The sequence below is a fragment of the Mustela nivalis genome (assembly GCF_964662115.1).
Source record: "Mustela nivalis genome assembly, chromosome: 13".
Lineage (NCBI taxonomy): Eukaryota > Metazoa > Chordata > Mammalia > Carnivora > Mustelidae > Mustela > Mustela nivalis.
In genome coordinates, this window is record NC_139032.1 from 86463430 (window position 1) to 86488943 (window position 25514).

Here is a 25514-nt window from a genome sequence, read left to right on the forward strand (position 1 = left end):
GAGAGAGAGAGGAGGAAGCAGGCTCCCTGCCGAGCAGAGAGTCCGATGTGGGACTCGATCCCAGGACCCTGAGATCATGACCCGAGCCGAAGGCAGCGGCTTAACCCACTGAGCCACCCAGGCGCCCCTATTATATTCTTTTTAAACGTATTTTTGATATATTTACATTGCACATTATTTAAAAAAAAATTTTTTTTTTTTTAAGATTTTATTTATTTGACAGAGAGAGACAGAGAGAGAGGGAACATAAGCAGGGGAAGTGGGAGAGGGAGAAGCAGGCTTCCCGCTGAGCAGGGAGCCTGATGTGGGCCTCCGTCCCAGGACCCTGGGATCATGACCTGAGCCGAAGGCAGATGCTTAACGACAGAGCCACCCAGGTGCCCCGTGCATTATTTTTTAAGGTAGTACTCCATTGTGTGTATGTTTGTACTGTGATGTATTTAATACTATCTGGTCCTACATTCGTCTCTATCCTTGCCTTGATTTTATTTTATTTTATTTTATTATTTTTATTTTTATTTTTTTTAAGATTTTATTTATTTATTTGTCAGAGAGAGAGCGCGAGCGAAAGCGAGCACAGGCAGACAGAGTGGAAGGCAGAGTCAGAGGGAGAAGCAGGCTCCCTGCGGAGCAAGGAGCCCGATGTGGGACTCGATCCCAGGACGCTGGGATCATGACCTGAGCCAAAGGCAGCTGCTTAACCAACTGAGCCACCCAGGCGTCCCCTTGCCTTGATTTTAAATATTGATTCACATCCATAAATATTTTTGCTAAGTCCCTCGAAGCAGAATTGTTGGGACAAAGGACACATGCAGTTTTAACTTTGTACCCTGTAAGTCTTACTTGTTGGGCACGAGAGTTACTCTCTGACTGAATATTCCTTTCATTCCTCTTCCCCTGGGAACTGGCCCAGGAGGGTGGCCCCGTCAGCTTAAGAGGAGCACAGAACTGTACAAAAAAATGAGAAATAACAATTACTTAAGGCCACAGAATAAACTTAAAGACTGAGAGGGTCAAGTTCAACATACCGAAAACCCGTGGAAACCCTGGCTTCCAGATTATAATATCTTTCTCTCTGGAGTTTTACAAGCAAAGGATTATGTAGCTTTACATAAACTTTTCAGAGGGGCACATGCATTTGATTTAAAAAATACGTTTTTATGCTGATGCCTTTAAATGTTTTTCAGGTGTCACACCTTTTGACCTCTATTCAGTATGCATTTCTAATACTATTTTTCTCTGCAACCAAAGTAATACTGATTAGTCCTAAAAACTTTATTTCTTATTATCATTTAACAAATTTATCACATACTGTCATATACCAAATTTACCCACTTGTCCCTAAAATACTTTTCATAGCAGATTTGGGTTACTCGCAACTCTCCACTGTCACGCATTCACATTCACTTAAAAGACTCCTGACTGGGGCGCCTGGGTGGTTCAGTGGGTTAAAGCCTCTGCCTTTGGCTCACGTCATGATCCCAGGGTCTTGGGATCGAGCCCCACATCGGGCTGTCTGTTCTGCGGGGAGCCTGCTTCTTCCCCTGTCTCTCTCTGCCTGCTTCTCTGACTACTTGTGATCTCTGTCAAATAAATAAAATCTTAAAAAAAAAAAAAAGTCAAAGTTCTAAAAAAGAAAAAAAAAAAAAGACTTGTGACTAATTTCCCTTTCCCCCTAGGTATATGAAAACATCTATTGCCCCAAACTTTGGCCAGCTTGGGTTGTTATTAGTATTTTTGCCCATATTGTTCTACCCTTTGTCTAAACTTGACATTGTAACACGGGTTTATTTCTTGGTGGAGAATCTTCAGAAACCTCGTGTGAACACGGGTAGGTAACGTTCCATCGAGAGGGCCGGCGCACTGTCTGTCCCGGGGTCCCTGTGACCGGGCCCTCAGTGGTTTAGCTCTTCCCGTCTCCAGTGGACAAGCAGGTGCGCTGGAACCCATGCTCGCGGCCTTGCCTTATGAGTTCACGTGTCTCTCCCTCCTCTGCATCAGAATCCACCTCATTGTCTGGAGATCACGCCACCATCTTCAGAAAAGCTGGTCTCGGTGATGCGGTTGAGTGACCTCTCTACGGAAGATGACGACTCGGGTCACTGTAAAATGAACCGTTATGATAAGAAGATTGACAGTCTAATGAACGCGGTTGGTTGTCTCAAGTCTGAGGTGAGGGGGGTGGGGGCCGGAATAGCTCGTGCCCTGAGGATGTGACACACCGCCCAGGATGGCTTCCTTCGGTCGGTCCGCCTGCGGGCCTCCCATACTTCTCGGTGGGCTGCCCAGGGCTTCACATGCCTCTGAGGAGGTAGCCCGGGCAACCTGGGCCCCCTCCATCGAGCACTTAGCCCAGAGCCCGGCTCTGACCCCACCCAGTGCCTCTGTACAGATGCCCCTGGTTTGACTTGTCACAGCCGTAGATGAAGCCCGTGGTGGTATCGTCCCCATTTTAGAGGCGACGTGACTGGAACACTGGGACCTGTGTTTCTCATTCTACACAACAGTTTAAAAAAACAACAGAGCCCCAAAGAGGCCAAGGAAGTTTGGCCTCGGTGGGCTGTGTCTTTGGGCGGGATCAGGGCAAGGGACCCATGTCTTGACAGCTGGCGCGGCCTGTGTCTCCAGTCCCTCGCCCTGCATTCGGGGCTCACAGGCCCACCTGGAGAACCCGGGGCCGGCTGCCTGGCAACAGCCCTTTCTCCAAAGCCCGCAGGGCGCGGGTCTTTTTGTGACATCTTGCTGTGGTGTGCCAGCTGAACCACGGTTTGTATCCTGGCTCGGTCCCCAGCCAGCACGTCCGCCACTCGGGCTCTCTGTACTTGGTTTTTCTCAGTGACAGTGAGATGAACAGTGTTCACCGAGATCAACCGAGATTGCGCCCCACAGGACCCAAGTGCCCGTGTGTCTGTCAATCGGAGGTGCCCTTAACTGGTCCAAAGCCACAGGCCTAGCAATGTGGCGGCAGAGGAGCCTCCCCTCAGAGGCCCCTGCCTGCGTGCTCCCGCACAGGTCAAGATGCAGAAGGGTGAGCGCCAGATGGCCAAGAGGTTCCTGGAAGAGCGAAAGGAGGAGCTGGAGGAGGTGGCCCATGAGCTGGCCGAGACCGAGCACGAGAACACGGTGCTGAGGCACAACATCGAGCGCATCAGGGAGGAGAAGGACTTCACCATGTAAGGCGGCCCTGCCCTGGAGTACGTTCTGCCCGCCCGGCCACCCCAGGCGCCGGCCCCGGGTCACAGTGTCGCCCAGGCTTCACAAGCTAGTGATTCAGTGGTTCATGCTGTGAGGACAAGGACCCCATAGGGTGCCGTGGGGGCAAGGCAGACTTTCTGGAACCAGCGACATTTAAAAGAGAGCCCTGCAGGGGGGGTCAAGAGATAGGCAGTAGGTGTTGGGTAAGAAAGCATGTGGGGTCTCGAGTGAAAAGCCCCAAGGGGGGAATTGGCGAAAGCAGGCCGCGGTGAGGAGAGGTGTGGGCAGAGGGCAGGGGAGGGCCGTGGAGGTTGGCAGGGGCCGTTCTCAGCAGTGGCTCTAGGGAGTTCGCATCGAGGAGCCATGGAAGGGTTTCCAAAGCTGGGAGTGTTGGGACAGCCGTGGCTCCGGGCTGAAGAGCGGATGGGACGGCTCCGAAGCAGATCTAAGGTGGGGGTAACGAGGCTGTGGCGGTGGCTGGGGACAGGGGTGATGCTAGTGGCTGAGAGGCGAGCAGGGCCATGGATGGCATCATGTCAGCTGAGGTAAAAGCCCTGCTCTGGTGCCCAGGTGGCCTTCCAGGAGCCCGCCTGCCCCCCCCCCCCCGCCACTGTTCCCTGACTGGGAGAGCAGCCTCGAAAGGCATTGTGAGGCGAGCCTCAGAGCTCTGGGCGGGCAGGGGCCTAGGAAGGCTCACAGAGCACTGATTCTTTCTGGCCCCAGGCTTCAGAAGAAACACCTCCAGCAGGAGAAGGAGTGCCTCATGTCCAAGCTGGTAGAAGCTGAAATGGATGGGGCTGCTGCTGCCAAGCAAGTCATGGCCTTGAAGGACACTATCGGGAAGCTGAAGACGGTGGGTGGCAGGCAGAGGACTGAGCCCAGAGGCGGGCAAGTTGCAAGCTGGGGAGGGGTCTTTACGCAGTCATCAGGCTGACTTTATGACATCTGCAGGCCAGGGGAGGACACAGTTGACTCCTCAGCCCCCACCCCCACTCTCACTTCCGGGGCCTGATCCTTGAGGATGACCTCTGGTGGCCAGGGTCTTTGAGGAGACCTCGTCATGGGTCTCCTGGGATCACAGTGAGTCAAGGCATAAGTCTGATTCCTGCAAGTGTCAGCCACAGTTTGATTCCTGCAAGTATCGGCCACCAGGTGTCTTCCTCCACTTCCTCCAGGAAGCCTGCCCTGACTGCACTTGCCCACCCTCAGCCCCCAGCCCTTCTCCCCACTTGTTGCTCTCAGCTGACTGAGCTCCTGCTCCCATCCTGGGTCCATCTCCTCTGGGAAGCCTGCCCGTGAACCACGACCACCCCATCTGCGGCCCTGGACACAACTTGGGGCTTTCTCCCTGGACTTCCTGGCACCCGCACCTCTTAAGAGGGGCCTTCCTCCACGCCCTCCTCCCTTCTCCCTCTGTACCTTGTAAGGTCTTCCTGCTGTCTTCCAGGAGAAACAAATGACCTGCACGGACATCAACACCCTAACGAGGCAGAAGGAACTTCTCCTGCAGAAGCTGAGCACATTTGAAGAGACCAACCGCACCCTCCGAGACCTGCTGAGGGAACAGCACTGCAAAGAGGTGAGCTTCTGGCCTTGACCGCCCCGGTGAGCCAGAGGCATGGCAGGCCTGTCTGCTCGGAGCCTCAGCTCCTCCCCTGTGACATCAAGAAGGTACTCTCTGTGTCTCCCCTGAGAGGGCTGCGGGAAGATGGGTCTTCCCGTGAAGTTGGGGGCACCTGGCAGAGGGTGCTGCCTTAGCTGTCAAAGCTGGAGCTGGGGCACCGGAAGGACTGGTGGCAGGGAATGGCTCGGTCCTTGCTTCAACAGAGGATGGCTCGGGGGTGACAGACGGTAGCACTTTGTTTTCTTAAAAAAGATGTGGGTTCCTGATGATACTCTGTGTTAGCGAATGATTCTGGTAAGACCCATGGTAAAACAGTAGTCTCCCTGTTGGGTTCAAACAAAAGAAAGACTGTAGTGTGGTGTTCTTGTGTTTTTTGTTTGTTTGTTTTTTAGCATTGCCAACTTCTTGTTTGGATTTAAAAAATTAGTATTTAATATATATTTTAAAAATTTATTTATTTATTTGACGCAGAGAAAGATCATCCTGCCTCTTCCTGCTTGTGCTCTCCTTCCTCTCTCTGTCAAATGATTTTTCTTTTTCTTTTAAATTTTTTAAATCTTCATTTTAAAAAAAAAATGTATTTATTTATTTGACTGACAGAGATCGCAAGTAGACAGAAAGAGGGAGAAGCAGGCTCCCTGCTGAGCAGAGAGCCCAACAAGGGGTTCAATCCCAGGACCCTGAGATCATGACCTGAGTTGAAGGCAGAGGCTTTAACCCACTGAGCCACCCAGGTCCCCCCTCTTTTTTTTTTTCCTTTTTATTTAAAGATTTTACTTATTTGACAGAGAGAGACCCAGTTAGAGAGGAAATACACAGGCAGGGGGAGTGGGAGAGGGAGAAGCAGGCTTCCCACTGAGCAAGGAGCCCGATTTGGGGCTCGATCCCAGGACTCGGATCATGACCTGAGCCCAAGCTAGCTGCTTAAGGACTGAGTCACCCAGGTGCCCCAATAAATAAATTTTTTTTTTAAGATTTTATTTATTTATTTGACAGACAGAGATCACAAGTAGGCAGAGAGGCAGGCAGAGAGAGAGAGAGAGGAAGAAGCAGGCTCCCTGCAGAGCAGAGAGCCCGATGTGGGGCTCGATCCCAGGACCCTGGGATCATGACCTGAGCCGAAGGCAGAGGCTTTAACCCACTGAGCCACCCAGGCGCCCCCCAATAAATAAATTCTTAAAAAAAAAAGGGTAATACAAAGTGGTGGTCTCACCGGCCAGCTTTCCAAACAAAATCTTATCCATGTAGTTATTTAAATCCCTCCTGTGTCTCCTTTGGTGATAAGCTTATCAGAGGGATCCTTTATCTTCAATCTGACCATCTTTATCATTTATGTGTATGTCCCTAAGTGACATACAATATTGTTTAACGTGTTTTCAAACTTTACATAAATACTGTTGTTCCATGTGCCTTCTTCTGAGTTTTCTTTTTTTCACTCCATATATATATATATATTTTAAAGATTTTATTTATTTATTTGACAGAGATAAATCACAAGTAGATGGAGAGGCAGGCAGAGAGAGAGAGGGAAGCAGGCTCTCTGCTGAGCAGAGAGCCCAATGTGGGACTCGATCCCAGGACTCTGAGATCATGACCCGAGCCGAAGGCAGCGGCTTAACCCACTGAGCCACCCAGGCGCCCCACTCCATATATATTTTTAAAAGACTTATTTATTTATTTGAGGTTGAGAGCAGGGGGAGGGAGAGAGAGAGAGAGAGAATCTCAAGCAGACTCCCCACTGAGCAGAGCGCTGGGCAGAACTTGATCTCAGGACGCTGAGATCATCATCTGAGCCAAAACCAGGAGTCGGACACTTAACTGACAGGGATACCCAGGTGCCCCCCTCAATATTTTTGAGATCCATCCACTTTTATTCCTAAGGCCTAAGGTAGTTAATTTTCACTGCTATGTTCCATTTTATGAGTACCACAATTTATCCTTTCTTTTGTTGATGGAGATATTATTTTCAGTTTGCTCTTACAAGCAATGTTATTTTGGGCATTCGTGTACACTATCCTGGTATATCCGAGAGTTTCTAGAATATATTCCTGTCAGTTTTATTAGTTACAGCTAAATTATGCTCTTAAAATCATTAATACCTGTTTAATGTCTGGCTCAGTGTTCTTAGATGGGCAAGTTTTAACCCTCCTGGGCCTCAGCTTTCCCACCTGTAAAATGGGAAGGCTGTCATCTTCCGCGTGGCGTCACGTGAGGACAAGGTTGAGGGAAGAGCATACAGCTCGGCACCCAGCACGTGCTTGGTAAATGGTAGGTGGTCAGTGCTGCTGCTGTGGTCCTGGGACTGTGGCCCCCAGAAAACCTCTTCGTATGCAGTTTTTTCTCTTTTGACCCCTTAGCTTCTCCTGTCCTGGAATTCCAGAATCTCCCTTTAGAGATGAAGGATCAGCCAATTTGGACTCCTACCCATAGCAGGTGCTGTGTGTTCAGTCCAGGCTCCTACCTCGTCCTCCCCATGGGCCACTTGGGACAGGACCTCCTCCCCGCACATCTCGGTGCTTGCTAAGGACGCTTAGTGGTGTCCATTGGCCTAGGCCCAGTTCTGCCACTTCCGGCTGTGTGAGCTCTCTCAGCTCCCCTCGCTGCTCCCAGCCTCGATCTCCTGTTCTGAGAATGGGCGTGGTGGTAGTGCAGGGCTCCTTAGAATGGGGGACTTGGTGAGACTGTTAGCTTGTGTGGTGTCCCCTGGATGCTCAGAAGACCCAGCATAAAGGACAGTGAGAGCAGCTTCCGGCCTAAGCTTTGATCCTGTGTTTGCCTCCCTGTTGCTAGAGAAACCACAGTGCTGGCTTCTCTCCGCTCCCAGTCCTGTTCTGGCTTGTGCAGGGAACATTGAGCCTGAGAGGAAAAGGGAGAGCAAGCCCCTCTCTAGGGAAGAATACAGAAGGTTCGCAGGCACAGCCTGTTGGGAAGATGGGCAAGCGGGAGCAGCATTTGGGGGAAGAGAGAACTCAGTGGCTGATAAACATATGAGTAATTAGAAAAATGCAAGCTAGGGCGCCTGAGTGGTTCAGTGGGTTAAGCCTCTGCCTTTGGCTCAGGTCATGATCTCGGGTCCTGGGATCTAGTCCCACATCAGGCTCTCTGCTCCGCGGGGAGCCTGCTTCCTCCTCTCCCTCTGCCTGCTTTTCGGCCTACTTGTAATCTCTCTTTCTGTGTCAAATAAATAAATAAAAACTTGTAGAAAAAGAAAAGAAGAATGCAAGCTAGAACAGTGGGAGTCTTGCTGGCACAGACTGGCCTGCCGCCCAGGGTCCCCTGTCCTGCCTATAGCCTTGCAAATCCGTGCAGGCATTTTGTAGGTCATTTCAGCTCACAAGTCTGGCCCCGGCATTCCTCCTCTTTGTGTCAGCCACAGAGACATGTACGTGCCCAGCCCAGCCCAGTCCATTACTGCACTGTTTGCAGTTGTGCAACCCACTGGTGAACATCACCCGGAGGCCATGCATGGGAGAGGTTAAAAATGCAGTGGCAGGCCACCTGGCTGGCTCCGTTTGTTAAGTCACCGCCTTCCGCTCAGGTCAGGATTCTGGAGTCTCAGGATCGAGTCCTGCATCATGCTCCCTGCTCAGCAGGGAGTCTGCTTCTCCCTCTGAGCCTCTCCCCTCTCATGCTCTCTCTCTCACTCAAGTAAATAAATAAAATCTTAAAAAAAAAAAAAATGCATGGGGTGCCTGGGTGGCTCAGTGGGTTAATCCTCTCTGCCTTCGGCTCAGGTCATGATCTCGGGGTCGTGGGATCGGGTTCTGCGTCAGGCTTTCTGCTCGGCAGGGAGCCTGCTTCCTCCTCTTTCTCTCTGTCTGCCTGCCTGCCTTTCTGCCTACTTGTGATCTCTCTGTGTCAAATAAATAAAATATTTTTAATAAAATGCAGTGGCATGCTAGAGAGAAGAAAGGTTAGTGGCGGCTGGGGGAGGGGGACAAAGAGATTGCTTTAAGAGGTGTAGGCTTTCCTTTGGGATGATGAAAATGTTCTGGAACTAGCGAGTAGTCGATGGTTGCCCAACATCGTGAATGTACCCTGTGCCACTGAATCTTACACTTAAAAATGGTTAAAATGGGGCACCTGGGTGGCTCAGTGGGTTGGGCCACTGCCTTCGGCTTGGGTCATGATCTCAGGGTCCTGGGATCGGGTCCCGCATCAGGCTCTCTGCTCGGTGGGGAGCCTGCTTCCCTCTCTCTCTCTGCCTTTCTCTCTGTCTGCATGTGATCTCTGTCTGTCAAATAAACAAATAAAATCTTTAAAAAATGTTAAAATGGCAAGGTTTACATTTCGTTTTGTTTTAAGATTTTATTTATTTATTTGGGAGAGAGAAAGAACTTGCAAGCACAAGTGTGGGGGCGGGGAAGGACAGAACAAGAGGCAGACTCCCCGCTGAGCAGGGCACCTGATGGAGGGCTCAGTCCCATGACCCTGGGATCATGACCTTAGCTTCATGAAGGCAGATGCTTAGCTAACTGAGCCACCCAGGCACCCCCAGCAAGGTTTATGTTATGAATCTTTAACCACAATTAAATTAATAATGCAATATGCCAAAAAAACATTGAGTTGTGCATTTTATTTTATTTTTTTAAAAGATTTTATTTATTTATTTGACAGAGATCACAAATAGACAGAGAGAGAGAAGGGAAAGCAGGCTCCCCGCTGAGCAGAGAGCCCGATGCAGGACTTGATCCCAGGACCCTGAGATCATGACCTGAGCTGAAGGCAGAGGCTTAACCCACTGAGCCACCCAGGCGCCCATTTTTTTATTTTTTAATTTATTTTTCAAGGATTTTATTTATTTGATAGAGCGTGCATGCACGAACAGGAGCAGTGGGAGATGGAGAAGCAGGCTCCCCAACGAGCAGGGAGCCCAACACGAGGCTCGATCCCAGAACCCTGGGATTATCATCCGACCAAGAGGCACGCACCTAACCAAGCAAGCCACCCGGGTGCCCCAAGTTAGCATTTTTTTTTTTTAAGATTTTATTTATTTATTTGACAGAGATCACAAGTAGGCAGAGAGGCAGGCAGAGAGAGAGAGGAAAGCAGGTTCCCTGCTGAGCAGAGAGCCCGATATGGGGCTCTATCCCAGGACCCTGGGATCATGACCTGAGCCAAAGGCAGAGGCTTTAACCCACTGAGCCACCCAGGTGCCCCCCAAGTTAGCATTTTATTTTATTTAAGATTTTTATTTATTTATTTGACAGATAGATCACAAGTAGTCAGAGAGGCAGGCAGAGAGAGAAAGGAAGAAGCAGGCTCCCTGCTGAGCAGAGAGCCCGATGTGGGGCTTGATCCCAGGACCCTGGGATCATGACCTGAGCCGAAGGCAGAGGCTTAACCCACTGAGCCACCCAGGCGCCCACCAAGTTAGCATTTTAAATGGGTGACTTGTATGTATTTGAATTTTCATCTCAATGAAGTTGTTTCGGTTTTTGCTTGTTTTTAAGGTTTTATTTATTTGTCAGAGAGAGAGAGAGAACAAGCAGGGGGAGCAGCAGGCAGAGGGAGAAGCAGGCTCCCTGCTGATCCCAGGACCCTAGGACCCTAGATTCATGACCTAAGCTAAAGGCAGATACTTATGTATCTGTACGTGTGGGGATTCTTGTTTGATTTTTTAAAAAATGATTTTATTTATTTATTTAAGAGACCGAGATCACAAGTAGGCAGAGAGGCAGGCAGAAAGAGCAGAGAGCCTGATGGGGGGCTCGATCTCAGGACCCTGAGATCATGACCTGAGCCAAAGGCAGAGGCTTTAACCCACTGAGCCACCCAGGTACCCCTTTGTTTTGTTTTTTAAGATTTTTTTAAAATTTTGGGGCTCAGTCAGTTAAGCATCTGCCTTTGGCTCAGGTCATGATCCCATGACCCTGGGATTGAGTTCCACGTTGGGCTCCATGCTCAGCAGGGAGCCTGCTTCTCCCTCTGCCTGCTCTCCTCCTCCTTGTGTTCTCTCTCCCTCCCTCTCTCTCTGACAAACAAATGAATGAACTCTTAAAAAAAAAAAAAGATTAAAAAATTTTTTAATCTTAACAGTCATTCACTCTACCCACTGAACCAGCCAGTTGCCTCTCAATAAAGCTGTTTTTAAAAAAATCAAGTAGTCAGGGCACCTGGGTGCCTCAGTTGGTTGAACATCTATCTTTAGCCCAGGTCCCAGTCCCAGGATCCACCCCCACATCAGGCACCCCGCTCAGTGGACAGTCCGCTTCTCCTTCTGCCCTTCACCCCGCTTATGCTCTCTCTCACACAAATAAATAAATAAAATCTTTAAAAATTTTTTTAAAAAATCAAGTAGTGGCTCAAAAATATAATATGTTAAAAAATACAATATGTTATCATTTTGGTAAAATCACCCATAGATCCTTTTTTTTTTTTTTTTTTTTTTTTTTTTTTAAAGATTTTATTTATTTATTTGACAGAGAGAAATCACAAGTAGGCAGAGAGGCAGGCAGAGAGAGAGAGAGGAGGAAGCAGGCTCCCTGCTGAGCAGAGAGCCCGATGCGGGACTCGATCCCAGGACCCTGAGATCATGACCTGAGCCGAAGGCAGCGGCTTAACCACTGAGCCACCCAGGCGCCCCACCCATAGATCCTTTCCTCCCACCCCCAAAAGATACCATTTCTCTAGGTGTAGCTATATGTAAATGCGTGGAGAAAGGACAGGCAGGACATTCATCAAATGAGTAACAGTGGAGTGGGGTTTGGAGATGGACTAGGGGACTTTAGCCTTAGTGGTTCACTGAATATTACGAGATTGCAATTTATTTATGACCCCTATATTTTAGAAAAGGTAAAGAATCCAGACATCTGGCTTCATTGCTTAACCTCTTGGCTCTCCCTGTGTCTTCCTTTAAAGGATTCGGATAAGCTGATGGAGCAACAAGGAGCACTACTCAAACGGCTGGCAGAGGCGGACTCAGAGAAAGCGGTAACACAGCGCCCCCTGCCGGCTCTAGTGGCTTATAGGCAACAGTACGCAGAGGGGCGGGCCTGGAGCAGCTGCGCTGGAGCCTCGCTCTGACATTTCTTTGGGTCTTAGTTTCATGATCTGTAAGATGGGCTGATGTCTCCTATCCTGCCTGCTCCACTGGGTTTGTCTAGCTGATCCCTTGGGAGCTTGAACCAGCATGCTGAGCACAACATGAGGGACGCTGCTGCTGCTGCGGCTGCACTGATCCACTATCAGTGTCTGTTCCTTGAACTGCTTTCTTTGTGTTATGGATTAAAAGCCATCAAAAGATTCAGACTCTTTGACTCAACAATTATGATTCTAGGAATCTCTCCCAAGGCAGCACACACCAAAGTCCGGTCCATGGAACCCTCAGTTCCTCACCATGTTAGTGGGTGCCAGAAACAAACGTAGCGAGTGATGGGGGACCAGATAAACTGGGAAACAGGCTGGGCTGTACAAAAAAAGTTGACTGAATTAACTCCAAAACCTTTTGGAGCAATTGAGGTATTCATGGCCAAGCGAGAGGAGGAGGATGGAGGCCATGTTTCCCACGTGTGGCCCTCGGCCCTTAGGGCCCCTTCCAGTGGGAGATTTGGCAGTGAAGGAGATAATGCCCAAATCTGTATTCCCAGTGTGAGAGGCTGGGAATCAAATTATGATAAGCTAGTAAATTGAAACTTTAAGCTGCTGTTCCAAAAGAAGTAGAAGATTTAATCACATTATGGTCAATGTAGGATTGTAGGTTATGGAACAAAATATGCATGAGACTTTTTAATATATTTTAACAGTGCTTCTCTTTGGCTGGGGTATTATGAGGATTCTTTAGCATTTTTGTTTTGTTTTTCATGGTTTCCCCCAGCTAACGGTATTCTATTTATTTATTTATTTGTTTGTTTTTTAAGATTTTATTTATTTATTTGACAGAGATCACAAGTAAGCAGAGAGACAGGCAGAGAGAGAGGGAGAAGCAGGTTCCCTGCCGAGCAGAGAGCCCGATGTGGGGCTCGATCCCAGGACCCTGGGATCATGACCTGAGCCGAAGGCAGAGGCTCTAACCTGCTGAGCCACCCAGGCGACCCTATTTATTTATTTTTAACATTTATTTATCTGAGATAGCGAGAGCGCATCTGTGAGCTGGGGGAGGGTGCAGAGGGAGAGAATCTTGAAGCGAGCTTGCCACTGAGCGCAGAGCCTGCTGTGGGGCTCAGTTTCAGTGACTTGAGCTGAAAGCAAGAGTCAGACTGCTTAACTGACTGAGTCACCTAGGTGCCCCTATTTATTTTTTAATTATTATTAATATTATTATTTAAGTAGGCTCCATGGCGTGGAGCCCAACATGGGGCTTGAACTTATGACCCTGAAATTAAAGACCTGAGCTGAAATCAAGAGTTGAACGCTTAACCGACTGAGCCACCCACACACCCCTCACATTACTTTAAATTGCAAGACCAGTAACATGTCTGTTGTCTTAAATATTTAATACAGATATTGGGTGCCTCCTGCCAAGATCTCTGTGATGTGGGCTGGTGTATTCGGGATCTTGGGCCCTGGGGGCCGGGCGCTCACAGGAGTGGCTGTCCCCCCGCACTGGGCCCGGCTTGCTTGCCCTTCTCCGGGAGCTCAGAGCCCTGTGTGTTCTCTCTAGCGCCTGCTGTTACTCCTGCAAGACAAAGACAAGGAGGTAGAAGAGCTACTCCAGGAAATACAATGCGAGAAGGTACCATCCCTTATGGTTGCTCCTCCTTACGGGCCAGTAGAGCTTGGTGTGCAGAGTGTGCACTGGAGCCAGAGATGTGGGTTCAAATGCTGGCTCTGTCGCATTCTCCATCTCTCCAAAGGCTCAAGCAAAGACCGCATCGGAGCTTTCGAAATCCATGGAGTCCATGCGTGGGCATTTGCAGGCCCAGCTCCGGTGCAAGGAGGCAGAGAACAGTCGCCTGTGCATGCAGATCAAGGTACCTGCCCGCCCCGTGGGTGGGAGGCAGGGGCTGGGGCATGGCAGTCCCAGGGCGGTGGGCCCCACTCAGGAAGGCTCTGCCCCGACAGTTTATGGGGCATTGGCTGCCAGTGCACTCGGTCTGTGGAGAGAGACTGGGACAATGGCAAGGGTAGTAGGCCCTGGAGTGGCCCAGACACTCCCCCTGGGTGCCCTTCCCTGCAGTGACCAGGTTGGGTGCCTTGACCCAGAGCCGACCACTTAATCCCTTAGGCCGTCTGGTCTCGTAACTCCCTCGGGAGAGGGAATGGAGTTCTGTCCTAACATTCAGCCCCGATGGGTTCAGCGATCTGGAGAGATGCCATGGGGCGCTGGGAATGACCCCCGTCCCAGGCCTGCCTTTGAGAGCACTAGGCCCCCAGCCAGCGGGTGACCCAGATTTTCTCTCTCTCTCTTCCTCACCGCTGCTTTTCCCTGGTCCCCCCCCTCCCCTTCATTCTTGTCTCCCTACACCCCCCCACCTGCTTCTGGCCCTGCGCTCCCAGAACCTGGAGCGCAGTGGGAACCAGCACAAGGCGGAAGTGGAGGCCATCATGGAGCAGCTGAAGGAATTAAAGCAAAAGGGAGACCGAGACAAAGAAACCTTAAAGAAGGCCATCCGAGCCCAGAAGGAGCGAGCTGAGAAGAGCGAGGAGTATGCTGAGCAGCTGCACGTGCAACTTGCCGACAAGGTGAGGGCGGCCGGGGCTGGAGGCCGGGGGTGCTGGCTCGGCTGTGTGATGGCTGGAGGGGGCCGTGCTGGGGAGTGGGGAGGAGGTGGGTGGGTAAATGGGGCAAAGGATGGAAGCCGGGCGGGCGGCTGACCACGGCGGGCGGCTGGCCAGGGTGGGCGGCCGGCCAGGGTGGGCGGCTGGCCAGGGACGCTGGAGGGGACACTTGAGCCTCGTCGGGATCATGCACAGGAATGACAGTTAAGGAAGGCTTTACAAACAGAGTGCATCTGATTGCTGGAAATCTAGAAGCTTCTGCTGAGTTCAGTCACCCCTGATGCTCTCTGGAAAGGGACTGCAGGGGTGAGGAGGGTGAGCCGGGCACCCAGGTCCCTTGGCCTCAGCACTGTCGCCGGGCTGACAGGTCCTGTTGTCCCCTGTTCCTAGGATCTTTATGTCGCTGAAGCTTTATCCACTCTGGAATCATGGAGGAGCCGCTACAATCAGGTTGTGAAAGACAAGGGAGACCTTGAGCTGGAAATTATCGTCCTGAATGAGTACGTGTGTTAGGCAAGGGTGCACGGGCTGATGGAGGGAAGCGGGTGCACGGTGCGGGGGTGGGGGGGGCGGCTGGCAGCTGAGGCAGGGGCCCGGCGCCCTCAGGGCTGCTGGGTGGCCTTGCCACCAGGGGGTGCACTGGGTTGAGGGGCTGGCAGCCCTCTGCACACAGAGGGCTGGGAGCCACTGGAAATACCCGTCTTCTCTCTGTTGTCTGCCCAACAGACAGTTGGTAGGTCAGAGTAGGGGGCAAAGGTGGCCTCCATTTGTAGGGGACTGAACCCACACCTTTCTCACCACTGGGGACCAGGGACCATTCAGACATTCTCAAAGTGTCCTCTACAATCATGTACTCATTTATTTGAAAAGTATTTCTGGAGCTTCTGCTCTGTACCAGGCTGTGTGCTGGCCTTGGGGGTCACCACAGAGACTAGACAACCACATTCCCTGCCCTCACGGAGTGAACCCTGCGCTCTGATCGAGAACACCAGGCCACAGAGACCCAGCCGCCCCGGGCTCTGGGCCAGTCACGGGCGGGGGGAGCTCATTGAAGTGTCTTTTGCTGGATGCAACTCAGTTTAGCAGACATTCTGAGAACGTGCTGTTGGGTCGGGCCCTCTGTCAGCTGCCAGCCTCCTAGGGTTCTCTGTCCGGTAGGAGAAGATACATAACGAAGGTAGAAGGATCCATGGTACGGAGGGGGGGCATTGGGGAAGAGATGCTCTGAGGAGGGAAGTCTTCGCTGGGTATCTAAGCATGAGAAGGAATTTGCCAGCTCGAACGTGACCTGCGTGCTTGCGCCTGCTCTGTGCTTAGCACGTATTCGCTGAACGCACCGTGACTGATCATTCCTGAGAGCACACACTGTGTCAAGGTTCTGTGTGGGGCCTGTGGTTACGATAAGCATCTGCAAACCCAAATGCTCCTGTGGGGCCACGGTCTCTGCTGCCGGATCACAGCCCTGCTGAGTGACTGGGAGGTTGGGGAAGGGAGTGAGGGCACGTGAGCACTTGGCTTCTTTCCCTCCTCGTCTGTGCGAGGAGAATGTTCACACACATAAACAAGGGAGAGGAATGTTGCGGGGGGTCACTGACCACCCAGCCTGGGAGTTCTGTCCTAACTTAAAGACCTACTGGGCTGAGAGATCCAAGGGGGGCCCATGGAGATCTGAGAAGGGACGCATCTCTGGTTCTTGTCTTCACGTGGCGTCTTGGCCTCATGGGAGGATCAGAACACAGAAGGCTTCTGGACGGGGTGGTCTGGGAGACAGACATAAAGGCTGAAAGAAGGGGATCGGTATGTGGGACCGTCACAGCGGCAGTCCCCGGCCAGAGCAGGCAGCGGAGTGGAGAGTTAGGAGCAGACAGGGCGCCACGAGGTGGCACTGGGGTGGAACACTTGGCCCCACTCCACACAAAGACCTGGGCTTCTCAGAACCCACATAACACTTCTCTTTGTTTGCTCGCTCTCTGTGACCTGCCAGCCGGGTGACAGATCTCGTAAACCAACAACAAACGTTGGAGGAGAAGATGCGGGAAGATCGGGACAGCCTGGTGGAGAGATTACACCGGCAGACGGCTGAGTACTCCGCGTTCAAGCTAGAGAACGAGAGGCTGAAGGTCTGTAGTGAGAGCGGGGCCCGCACCACGGGTGGAGGGCAGTGGGTCCCCTGACGGGGCACTCCGGACAGACTCCCAGAAATGACTCAGGGGTCTTCGGCGGGCCTGGGGGCAGCGACATGAGTAGGAGGGTTTGTACTGGAATCAGAAAGGCCTGGATTTGGGGCGCCTGGGTGGCTCAGCCGGTTAGGCATCTGCCTTCAGCTCAGGTAATGATCTTGGGGTCCTAGGATCGAGCCCAGTGTCGGACCCTCTGCTCTGTGGGGAGTCTGCTTCTCCCTCTCCCTCTCAAGTGTATAAATAAAATCTTTAAAATAAAGACATAAATAAAGGCCTGGATCAAGTTCTGACCACTTTTCACTAGCAGCTAGCCCTGGGTAAGATAGTTTATCCTCTGTCACTGTGGTTTCTTAGTGGGAGGAAAGGAGGCTCTGATGAGAATGAGGTAATGTGTGTGAGACGCTTAATATGGACACCCAGCCCGTGTGTGTGCAACACAGCCGACTGGAGGTGGGCATGACTCCTGGGGGGCTGCTGTCCCCTTGACGTGCATCCATTTCTCTAATCTCCCAACCTCCCGATAGTGAGTCTCTACTTTATAGAATAAGGAACCAGACTTAGAGACGGGTCATGTTTGTTGCTGAGATTGTGCCCGGGAAGTGTTGGCGTTAAGATCTGGAGCCCAGTCTTGTTCTGGAGCTCCTGGTCTAGACCACTTGCTCTACAGCCTTTCATGTTTCAGAGCCAGGCTGGGTCTTTTTAACGGGTCTGGACAGTCCAGTCTAGGTTTATTTATTTTTTTAAAGATTTTATTTTTAAGGGGCGCTTGGGTGGCTCAGCTGGTTAAGCATCTGCCTTCGGCTCCAGTCATGATCCCAGGGTCCTGGAATTGAGCCCCACATTGGGCTTCCTGCTCAGCACGGAGCCTGCTTCTCCCTGCTTATGTTCTCTCTCTCTCTCTCTCTCTCTCTGTGTCAAATAAATAAGATCTTTTAAAAAATATATATTTTTAAGTAATTTCTACATCCAGCATGGGACTTGAACTCACAACTCCGAGATCAAGAACCTCTACTGACAGAGCCAGGCGCCCCTCGGTTTACTCCTTTTTACTGATTTATTTGTTAAGTGTGACATAGGGAGAGGTACAACATTCTAGAATTTTCATGAAGTGGACACATTTTGTCCATTACCCACCCTGACCCAAACCTTACTAGCATTGCCTGACCTCACCCGCTTAGAAATAACACGTGCAAAGGTGACTGTCCTCCCGACTTCAGTCCGCACAGAATTTCTTACCTGTTTTTGAATTCCGTGCCTGGCTTTCATTGAGCCTTCTGTCTGTAAACAATCCGTGCTGTGCAGCAGGTCTCAGGGTCCGTGCTCTCTGGCCTGGCGCTGTAGGACCCCAGCACGCTACATTTATCCCTCCTGTCAATGGACATTTGACTTGTACAGTATCCTCGTACATCTTCGGGCATACCTATTTGGGATATTTTCGCAAGTTAAATACCTTGAGTTAGAATTGCTGGTCGTCAGATGGTGAGCCTAAGTTCAGCTTTGGTAGATGTTGCCGTAGAATAGGCAGGTATACAAAGTTACACTCCCACCCAGGGTATGCAAGAGGTAACAGTTGCTCCGCGTCTCCTCCTGTCTCCTGGGGGTATTGTCAGTCCTTCTCATTGGAGCCATTCTGGTGGGAGGGGCGGCCGCTCCTCTGCTGTAATGAGGTTGCTGGGAAATGAAAGGCAGCCTCTACGCCTAACAAGTGGCTGGGGGATTCGTTACAGCATGTGTGTCTGTGGCACATAATACAGTGTGGCTGTCGAAAATGGTGTCTCTGGACGTGTGTTGTCTTAGATCGTGTTCTCCAGGAAGAGTGGAAAATATTACAGAACTGTGATACAGAAGTGGTGCTCTTTGGGAACTCTAGATACATATCTGTCCAGGTTCCCGCCCCTGCCAATACGAATATAGATACTGAAACACGTACTCATCATTCTGCAACTTACTTTTCTCACTCACTTTTTCTCATCATGGCTATCTTTATCTGTTTGGTTTTGTTGTTGTTGTTGTTGTTTTTAGCTTTATCTCTTCCAAATGACTGCACATTATTTTATTGTATTGACATACCATGATTTCTTTCATTCCATCTACGAAGGTGAACATTGAGGTTGTAGGAGGGCATCTATCGACTTGAGAAGTAGGACAAGGAATTGTTACTTGCAAAGCAGTAAATACAATCCCATTTTTGTTGAAAAAAAAACAATAATAAAGTATCTGCTTAGCTAGGACAGCCATCAGGCAAGGCATCAGGCATCATTGGTCTTAACTCCGTTGTCTTTTTTCTTTTCTTTTTTTTTTTTTAAGATTTATTTATTTATTTTAGAGAGAACACGAGCAGGGGGAGGGGCAGAAGGAGAGGGAGAGAGAGAATCCCAAGCAGATTCCCCACTGAGCAGGGAGCCTGACTGACGGCTCCATTCCACGACGGTGAGATCATGACCTAAGCCAAAACCAAGAGTCAGATGCTTAACAGACTGAGCCACCCAGTTGCCCTCCACCTCCATTTTCTTTCATGGTCCTATATTGCTTTTGTAGTGAGGACAAGAAAATATAGGATTTGCTTATTTGCATCTACAGCTGACCCTTGATACCCGCCTTTGAACGGTGTGAGTCCACTTATATGTGGATTTTTGTTTTTTTTATAAATACAGTTTAGTACTGTAAAGGTATTTTTTCTTATGATTTGCCTAACATTTTCTTTGCTTTAGCTTCCTTTTTTTTGTTTTGTTTTAAAGATTTTATTTATTTGACACAGAGAGAGGACAGGCAGGGGGAACAGCAGGTGTAGGGAGAGGGAGAAGCAGGCTCCTCACCGAGCAGGGAACTAGATGCGGGGCTCAATCCCGGGACCCCGAGATCATGACCTGAGCCCAAGACAGACACTTAACTGAGTGAGCCACGCAGTCGTCCCTTTAGCTCACGTGTTCTAAGAGTACAGTATGTGATCCATAGAGCACACAAAATATGTGTTAATCGACTATACGTGTTATTGGTAAGGCTTGAGCACACAAAATATGTGTTAATCGACTATACGTGTTATTGGTAAGGCTTCTGGTCAACAGTGGGTTGTTAGTATTAAGTTCTGGGGGAGTCAAAGTTACAGGTGCATGTTCGCTCATGGGGGAGGTTGGTGGCCCTCCGTTCATTGTTCCCGGGTCAGTTCTGAGGTTGCCCGGGCACCTATCTGAGGAAAACTGCTGGTGTGGGTTTGAGTAGGCGCTTTTCCCTTGACCGGCCCCTCGGAGTGAGGGTTAGGGGTGGGATGGCCACCTGCTCTGGGGACCTTCCTGTGGCTGACTCAGTAGCCACCCCTTCCAGGCCAGCTTCGCCCCGATGGAGGACAAGCTCAACCAGGCGCACATCGAGGTGCAGCAGCTGAAGGTATCGGTTAAGAACTATGAAGGGATGATCGACAACTATAAGAGTCAGGTAGGCGGCTGCCCGGGACGTTACCCTCTCCTAGGAAGGGTTGGGCTGTAAAGGTGTGTCTCACAGAAACCGGGTGCAATGCTTTGCTGGTCCCCAGGTGATGAAGACCAGATTGGAGGCTGATGAAGTGGCTGCCCAGCTGGAACGCTGTGACAAAGAGAACAAGATCCTTAAAGATGAGATGAACAAAGAGATCGAAGCGGTACTGCTCCCCTCGCTGGCTCTCTTTCCCCACCCAGTCCCATGTCTGTCCCCCTCAGCTGCCCGTGAGTCGGCCTGATTTGGACCAGCAAGATAGACGAGTTTTGTCATTGCTGGGCTCATCCCCACTACCGTGCCCGTGCGCGCGCGCTCCCTAGCTCTCTCTCTCTCTCTCTCTCTGCTGCTTTATTCCTTTTCCTCCTGGTTTTTTTCTTACTCCGGTTTTCTTAAAATATACTTCCTGCTTCAGTATCCTAGTGGATTCAGATGCTCAGATCTGCCAGGTCTTAGGCATTTCCTATTTTGTTCTGCGTCAACCCAAAGATGTGCCTCCCCTCCCCTCTGCTTTTCCCCAGAAAGCCGCCTTCTCCAGATAAAGGGCTTGTCTTAATATTAACCTAGGAGAAGGGCAGAGTGCAGGCCCTGCCACTCATGTGTTACAAAGCCTTGGGCAAATCCTTGCCCCATCCGGTCCTCAGCCTCCTTGTTAATACAGGGATGGACTAAATCACAGAGTTCTGACCTTCTCCTCTGAACTTTAGCATTGGGATTGCCTTCCTATGGGCTTTGGAGTTGGACTGGACCTTCATCCTGGCTCTGTCCGTTTCCTGCTGGGCAACCTTAGGGAAATGACTTCGTTCCTTTGATCCTTGTGTTGGGACAACAGCTCCCACTTTATAGGTCTTTGTAAGAATTAACTGAGAGAGCCTTTAGCACAGGGTCTGGGTCCTGGGGTTTGCTCTGTGGTTGCCATTGTTATTCAATGACTAAAGGAGTGGCAGGCTCTGAAAGCCATTTGGGGGTCAAGTGTGTACCTCAGAGAATAGCTGGACACCCTCAGTGGCCTTTGGGGAGGGTGGCCCTGCCCTTATCCCAAAGGACTCTGCCTGACCCCACCCGCAGCAGGACTCTTCCCAATGGCGGGCTTTTCTCTCCCCCACTCCAGGCCCGTAGGCAGTTCCAGTCCCAGCTGGCTGACCTGCAGCAGCTGCCCGACATCCTTAAGATCACAGAGGCCAAGCTGGCAGAGTGCCAAGACCAGCTGCAGGGCTATGAGAGGAAGAACATCGACCTCACAGCCATCATATCAGACCTGCGCAGCCGGGTAAGGGACTGGCAGAAAGGGTCCCACGAACTGGCGCGAGCAGGGTCCCGCTTACCGAGATGAGCTGCACGCCCCCCCCCCAAGGGAGGACCACTTCCTTTTTCTTGGCTGCCGCTTTCTGAAAGGAGTGAGCTATCATCAGTGCTGTGAAATAAAAGTCTGGTGTGCCAAATGCCTTGTGTTTGCACAAAGTGATTGTAGTTATAGGAGCCGTCACTCTCCTGTGTTGCCCCACCCCGCCCCCACCAAGTCTCCACCCGCCTCTGCTCTGTCGCTGTGCTCGGCCACGCCCTCAGGGGGAGACTCCGCCTCCCACCCCGCCCTCTGTGTGCTCTTTTCCACCTTTCTCTTGCTTCAGCTGCCTTTCACTGCTCTTACCAGACCCACTGCCTGAGGTTCTGACCCGAAAGAGGGTCCCCTTCCTCCCAGAAGCAGTCTGTCCCTGGGTGACTGGAATCCTGCCTATGGTCTAAGAGACTATGTGCCTCTCCTTTGCAGGGCAAGGCCCTTCCCCTCTCTTGACCTGCTACCTCGTAATAATAAAATTAGCTGTCATTCTTGAGCACAGAGTGTGTGCTCCGGTATTGTCTCATGTAATTCTCCCAGAAACTTGAAAATGTAGATACTGTTTTCTCTCATTTTCCAGAAAGCAGTCCAAGGCATAGGGGCATAATTTCCTGAGGTCACAGAGTTGATGCTTAGTGAAAAGGGTTTGGAACCCAGCCAGCTCCATCTGCGTCCCGAGCCTGTGTTCTCAGTCCTCTTCAGTTGCCTGCCTTCTCTTGAGCCTGAGAATTCTGAGGGCCTTTCGAGCCTGGTATCTGAGGCTTTGGCCTACGGCAGCCCTCTGAAGAACCAATCAAACTCGCCAACCTGAAAGACTTGCTAGGTTTCCTGTTGCCTTGCGTGTCCTTGTCCCCATTCAAAGGGAAAATGAAATCAGCGGTGCCAACAATGTAACTGGTAAAGCTCCGTGGCACATCGTGTGGGCCAGTTAAACCTGCCATCTGCTTCTGCCTTCTCATGTCTGCCCTGGATCCCACTGAGTGGCTTCTGATCAAGAAAGTGTCACCATGCTTCATCGGGATCAAACCTGGCTTCTCTCCGTGTGGGGCAAGCCTTCACGGGAGTTGGGCCTAACCTGTCCCTCCTCTCTCTCCTCCAGGTTGTGCGTGGAGACTTGGGATGCCTGCTGAGGGCGGCACGGCCCTCTCCTGGGTGTGGATGACAGGTCCTAGTGGGAAGGGAGGGCTGCACCGGGAAGTTCCTTCATAAACAGGTCTGTGTTCCTGTCATTTTAGATCGAACATCAGGGGGACAAGCTGGAGATGGCAAGAGAGAAACACCAGTCTTCCCAGAAGGAAAATAAACAGCTGAGTCTGAAGGTGGATGAACTGGAGAGGTTAGAGGCACTTGGTCCCATCTCTGTCCGCTTCCTAGGACCTGAGACTTTCAGCCACTTAGCTGCTTTGGGCTTAGTGTGCAGAAGTGTTTGAGGGACTCAAGGCCCTGGAAGGTGCAGGGCAGACCTCAGAGGAAAAGCTGCTTCCATTACAGTGGTAAGCGCTGTGGGAGAGAGGAAGGCAGTCTCTTGACTAGGGGATGCTCCAGGAGAAGAGGGGTCAAGTTCAGACCACCCACAGGCTCCATGTACCAGAAAGGCACACTTCACCTAGCAAACCAGTAGGACCAGTATGCGGCTACTGGGGGGCATCCCCCTGCCCCCCATCCTCCTTCCCCAAGACCTTTCCGATCTGATTCTTCTGTTACCTGTGGACTGTTGGAGGCAGTTAGGGGAAGAGTACAGTTTTTGGAGTCAGAAGCCCTGGACTTGAGTCTCAGCTTGGTCCCTTAACCTGTCTGGTGAGCTTGAGCAAATCCTTGAACCCTTTTTTTTTTTTTAAAGATTTTATTTATTTATTTGACAGACAGAGATCACAAGTAGAGAGGCAGGCAGAGAGAGAGAGAAGCAGGCTCCCTGCTGAGCAGAGAGCCCGATGCGGGACTCAATCCCAGGACCCTGAGATCATGACCTGAGCCGAAGGCAGCGGCTCAACCCACTGAGCCACCCAGATGCCCCTCCTTGAACCCTTTTGAATCTCTGTTGACTCATCTTGAGAAAGGGATCAAGGAAGGGATAAGAATCTAGCTCATGAGATTACTGTAAGTCTTCCATGAGCCCTTCCTCAAAGGCCTTAACACATTATCTGGCATAGAGAAGTGCACTGTATTAATGTGTTGCTGTATTATAGTAGCTATTACTACCCCCGCTCTGCTTTTTTTTTAAAGTAGCCTCTGTGCCCAGCATGGGGCTTGAACTCACAACCCTGAGACCAAGAGTCGCACACACTACCGAGGGAGTTGGCCAGGTGCCCCTACTATTATCCCAATTTTAAATATGAGGAAATTGAGCATGGAGAGAGGTGAAGTGACTTGCCCAAGGTGACACAGCTGCTATCTGGCAAAGCTGTATGTAGGGCCCTGACTGTCCTCCTCCGGAGCTTTTAGCATCTGTAAAATGAGGGCGGGAGCCTTACTTTCAGAGCTGAAAGACCTGCCCTGGGATGTCATGACCGCCCAGATGGCTCTTGCAGTCTGCATGCAGGGACTTAGGCCAGCGGGTCTCCTGGGCTCTGTCTGTGCTCTGCTCTGCTGGCCGCCAGTATGCAGCTGGACCAACAGGACTTACAGAGCTTGCAACTGGAAGATATTCCGGGAGTGCCGTGGGGACCACATGTGCATATCAGAATGGTCACTGCAGCCTGTGGCGGCTTACTTCCGTGGTAGGGCGGTCCAGCAGAAGTCCCTTTGCTGAGGGGGCAGCCGCGAACAGAAGCTGAGGGCATAGGTTTTAGTGACAAACCTGCCCCCTGTGCTGACCTTGGGCCAATGACGTTAGCTCTCAGTGCCTCAGTTTCTTCATCTGTAGAGTTTTGTTCTGTTTTACAAGTGGCAATTTTATTTGTCCTCTATACATTTTTTAAGGTTAAAATTTTAATTCTACACATTTTTTTTTAATATTTTATTTATTTGACAGAGAGAAATCTCAAGTAGGCAGAGAGGCAGGCAGAGAGAGAGGAGGAAGCAGGCTCCCTGCTGAGCAGAGAGCCCGATGCGGGACTCGATCCCAGGACCCTGAGATCATGACCTGAGCCGAAGGCAGCAGCTTAACCACTGAGCCACCCAGGCGCCCCTAAAATTTTAATTCTAAAGGAATAATCTTATTCTAGAAACTTCCTTCTCTCCTAACCATTCTCCCACATGCATAAGAAACAAATTAATTGCATTTGTGAAACATTGTATAACTTCTAAATTTTAAGTTCAGTACAAGGAACCATGTTACGTGTGCTAACAGGCACGCTCTGTTGGCTCGCCCGCCCACTCTTCCCTCTTCCCGCTCTTCAACTGGCTGTCTGGCCTGCTCAGCTCCCTGCCGTCTTGCTGATCAGCAGTTTCCTTTGGTTTATTCCTCTGGTTCCTTGGAGACTCTTGGTGTGATGAGAGCCCCGGTCCAGGGGTGACTGGCAGCCCCCTAGTGGGGTGGAACAGGACAGGAAGGGATATAAGCAGGATCTGATTAAGCGCTTTCACCTAGGAAACTGGAGGCGACCAGCGCCCAGAATATCGAGTTCCTACAGGTGATTGCCAAGAGGGAGGAGGCAATCCACCAGTCTCAGCTCCGGCTAGAGGAGAAAACACGGGAGTGTGGGACCCTGGCCAGGCAGTTGGAGAGCGCCATTGAAGATGCTAGGAGGCAGGTAGGTCTCGATTCCCTTACTAACTAGCTCTGTGACCTTGGGCAAATCAGCTGACCTCTCTGGGCCTATTTCCCCATCTAAAAAATGGGCACACAGTAGTGGCACCTGCCTCGTGAATTCGTTGTAAGAAGCAATTACTGTAAAGGATTTGGCCCTTTATTCACAATGGCTTGTTCAGTTCAATTGGGACTTATGAAAAAATCCCAAGCCTGCATGGGACTCAGCTGGGTTTACCACAGCTCGGGTGATGACTCATGGAGTGTGGGGAAGGGGCAGGTAGAGTGGGCTGCAGAAGTCCCCGTAGTTAGCTCCTGCCCCGGGGCTCCTGGGAACCATCTATAGCGATGTGCAAGGGCTGT

The 25514-nt window shown here is 50.8% G+C and overlaps 1 protein-coding gene across 23 annotated transcripts in view; it reads left to right on the forward strand.

Annotated features, from left to right (window-relative positions):
- Positions 1-25514, forward strand: part of ODF2 (outer dense fiber of sperm tails 2) — a 37043-nt gene that overhangs the window by 9081 nt on the left and 2448 nt on the right. For 15 of the 23 annotated variants that reach the window (XM_082695816.1, XM_082695832.1, XM_082695833.1 and 12 more), the window contains 15 exons: positions 2002-2172; positions 3013-3173; positions 3919-4048; positions 4643-4774; positions 11681-11752; positions 13422-13493; positions 13615-13731; positions 14258-14443; positions 14870-14979; positions 16464-16599; positions 19981-20091; positions 20189-20293; positions 21239-21397; positions 22699-22799; positions 24993-25155. In XM_082695816.1, the coding sequence (XP_082551942.1) occupies positions 2002-2172; positions 3013-3173; positions 3919-4048; positions 4643-4774; positions 11681-11752; positions 13422-13493; positions 13615-13731; positions 14258-14443; positions 14870-14979; positions 16464-16599; positions 19981-20091; positions 20189-20293; positions 21239-21397; positions 22699-22799; positions 24993-25155 (1926 nt within the window). Of the gene's footprint in view, positions 1-2001; positions 2173-3012; positions 3174-3918; positions 4049-4642; positions 4775-11680; positions 11753-13421; positions 13494-13614; positions 13732-14257; positions 14444-14869; positions 14980-16463; positions 16600-19980; positions 20092-20188; positions 20294-21238; positions 21570-22698; positions 22800-24992; positions 25156-25514 lie in introns of those variants that run through there. The other 8 variants (XM_082695827.1, XM_082695838.1, XM_082695836.1 and 5 more) reach the window with 2 other exon arrangements.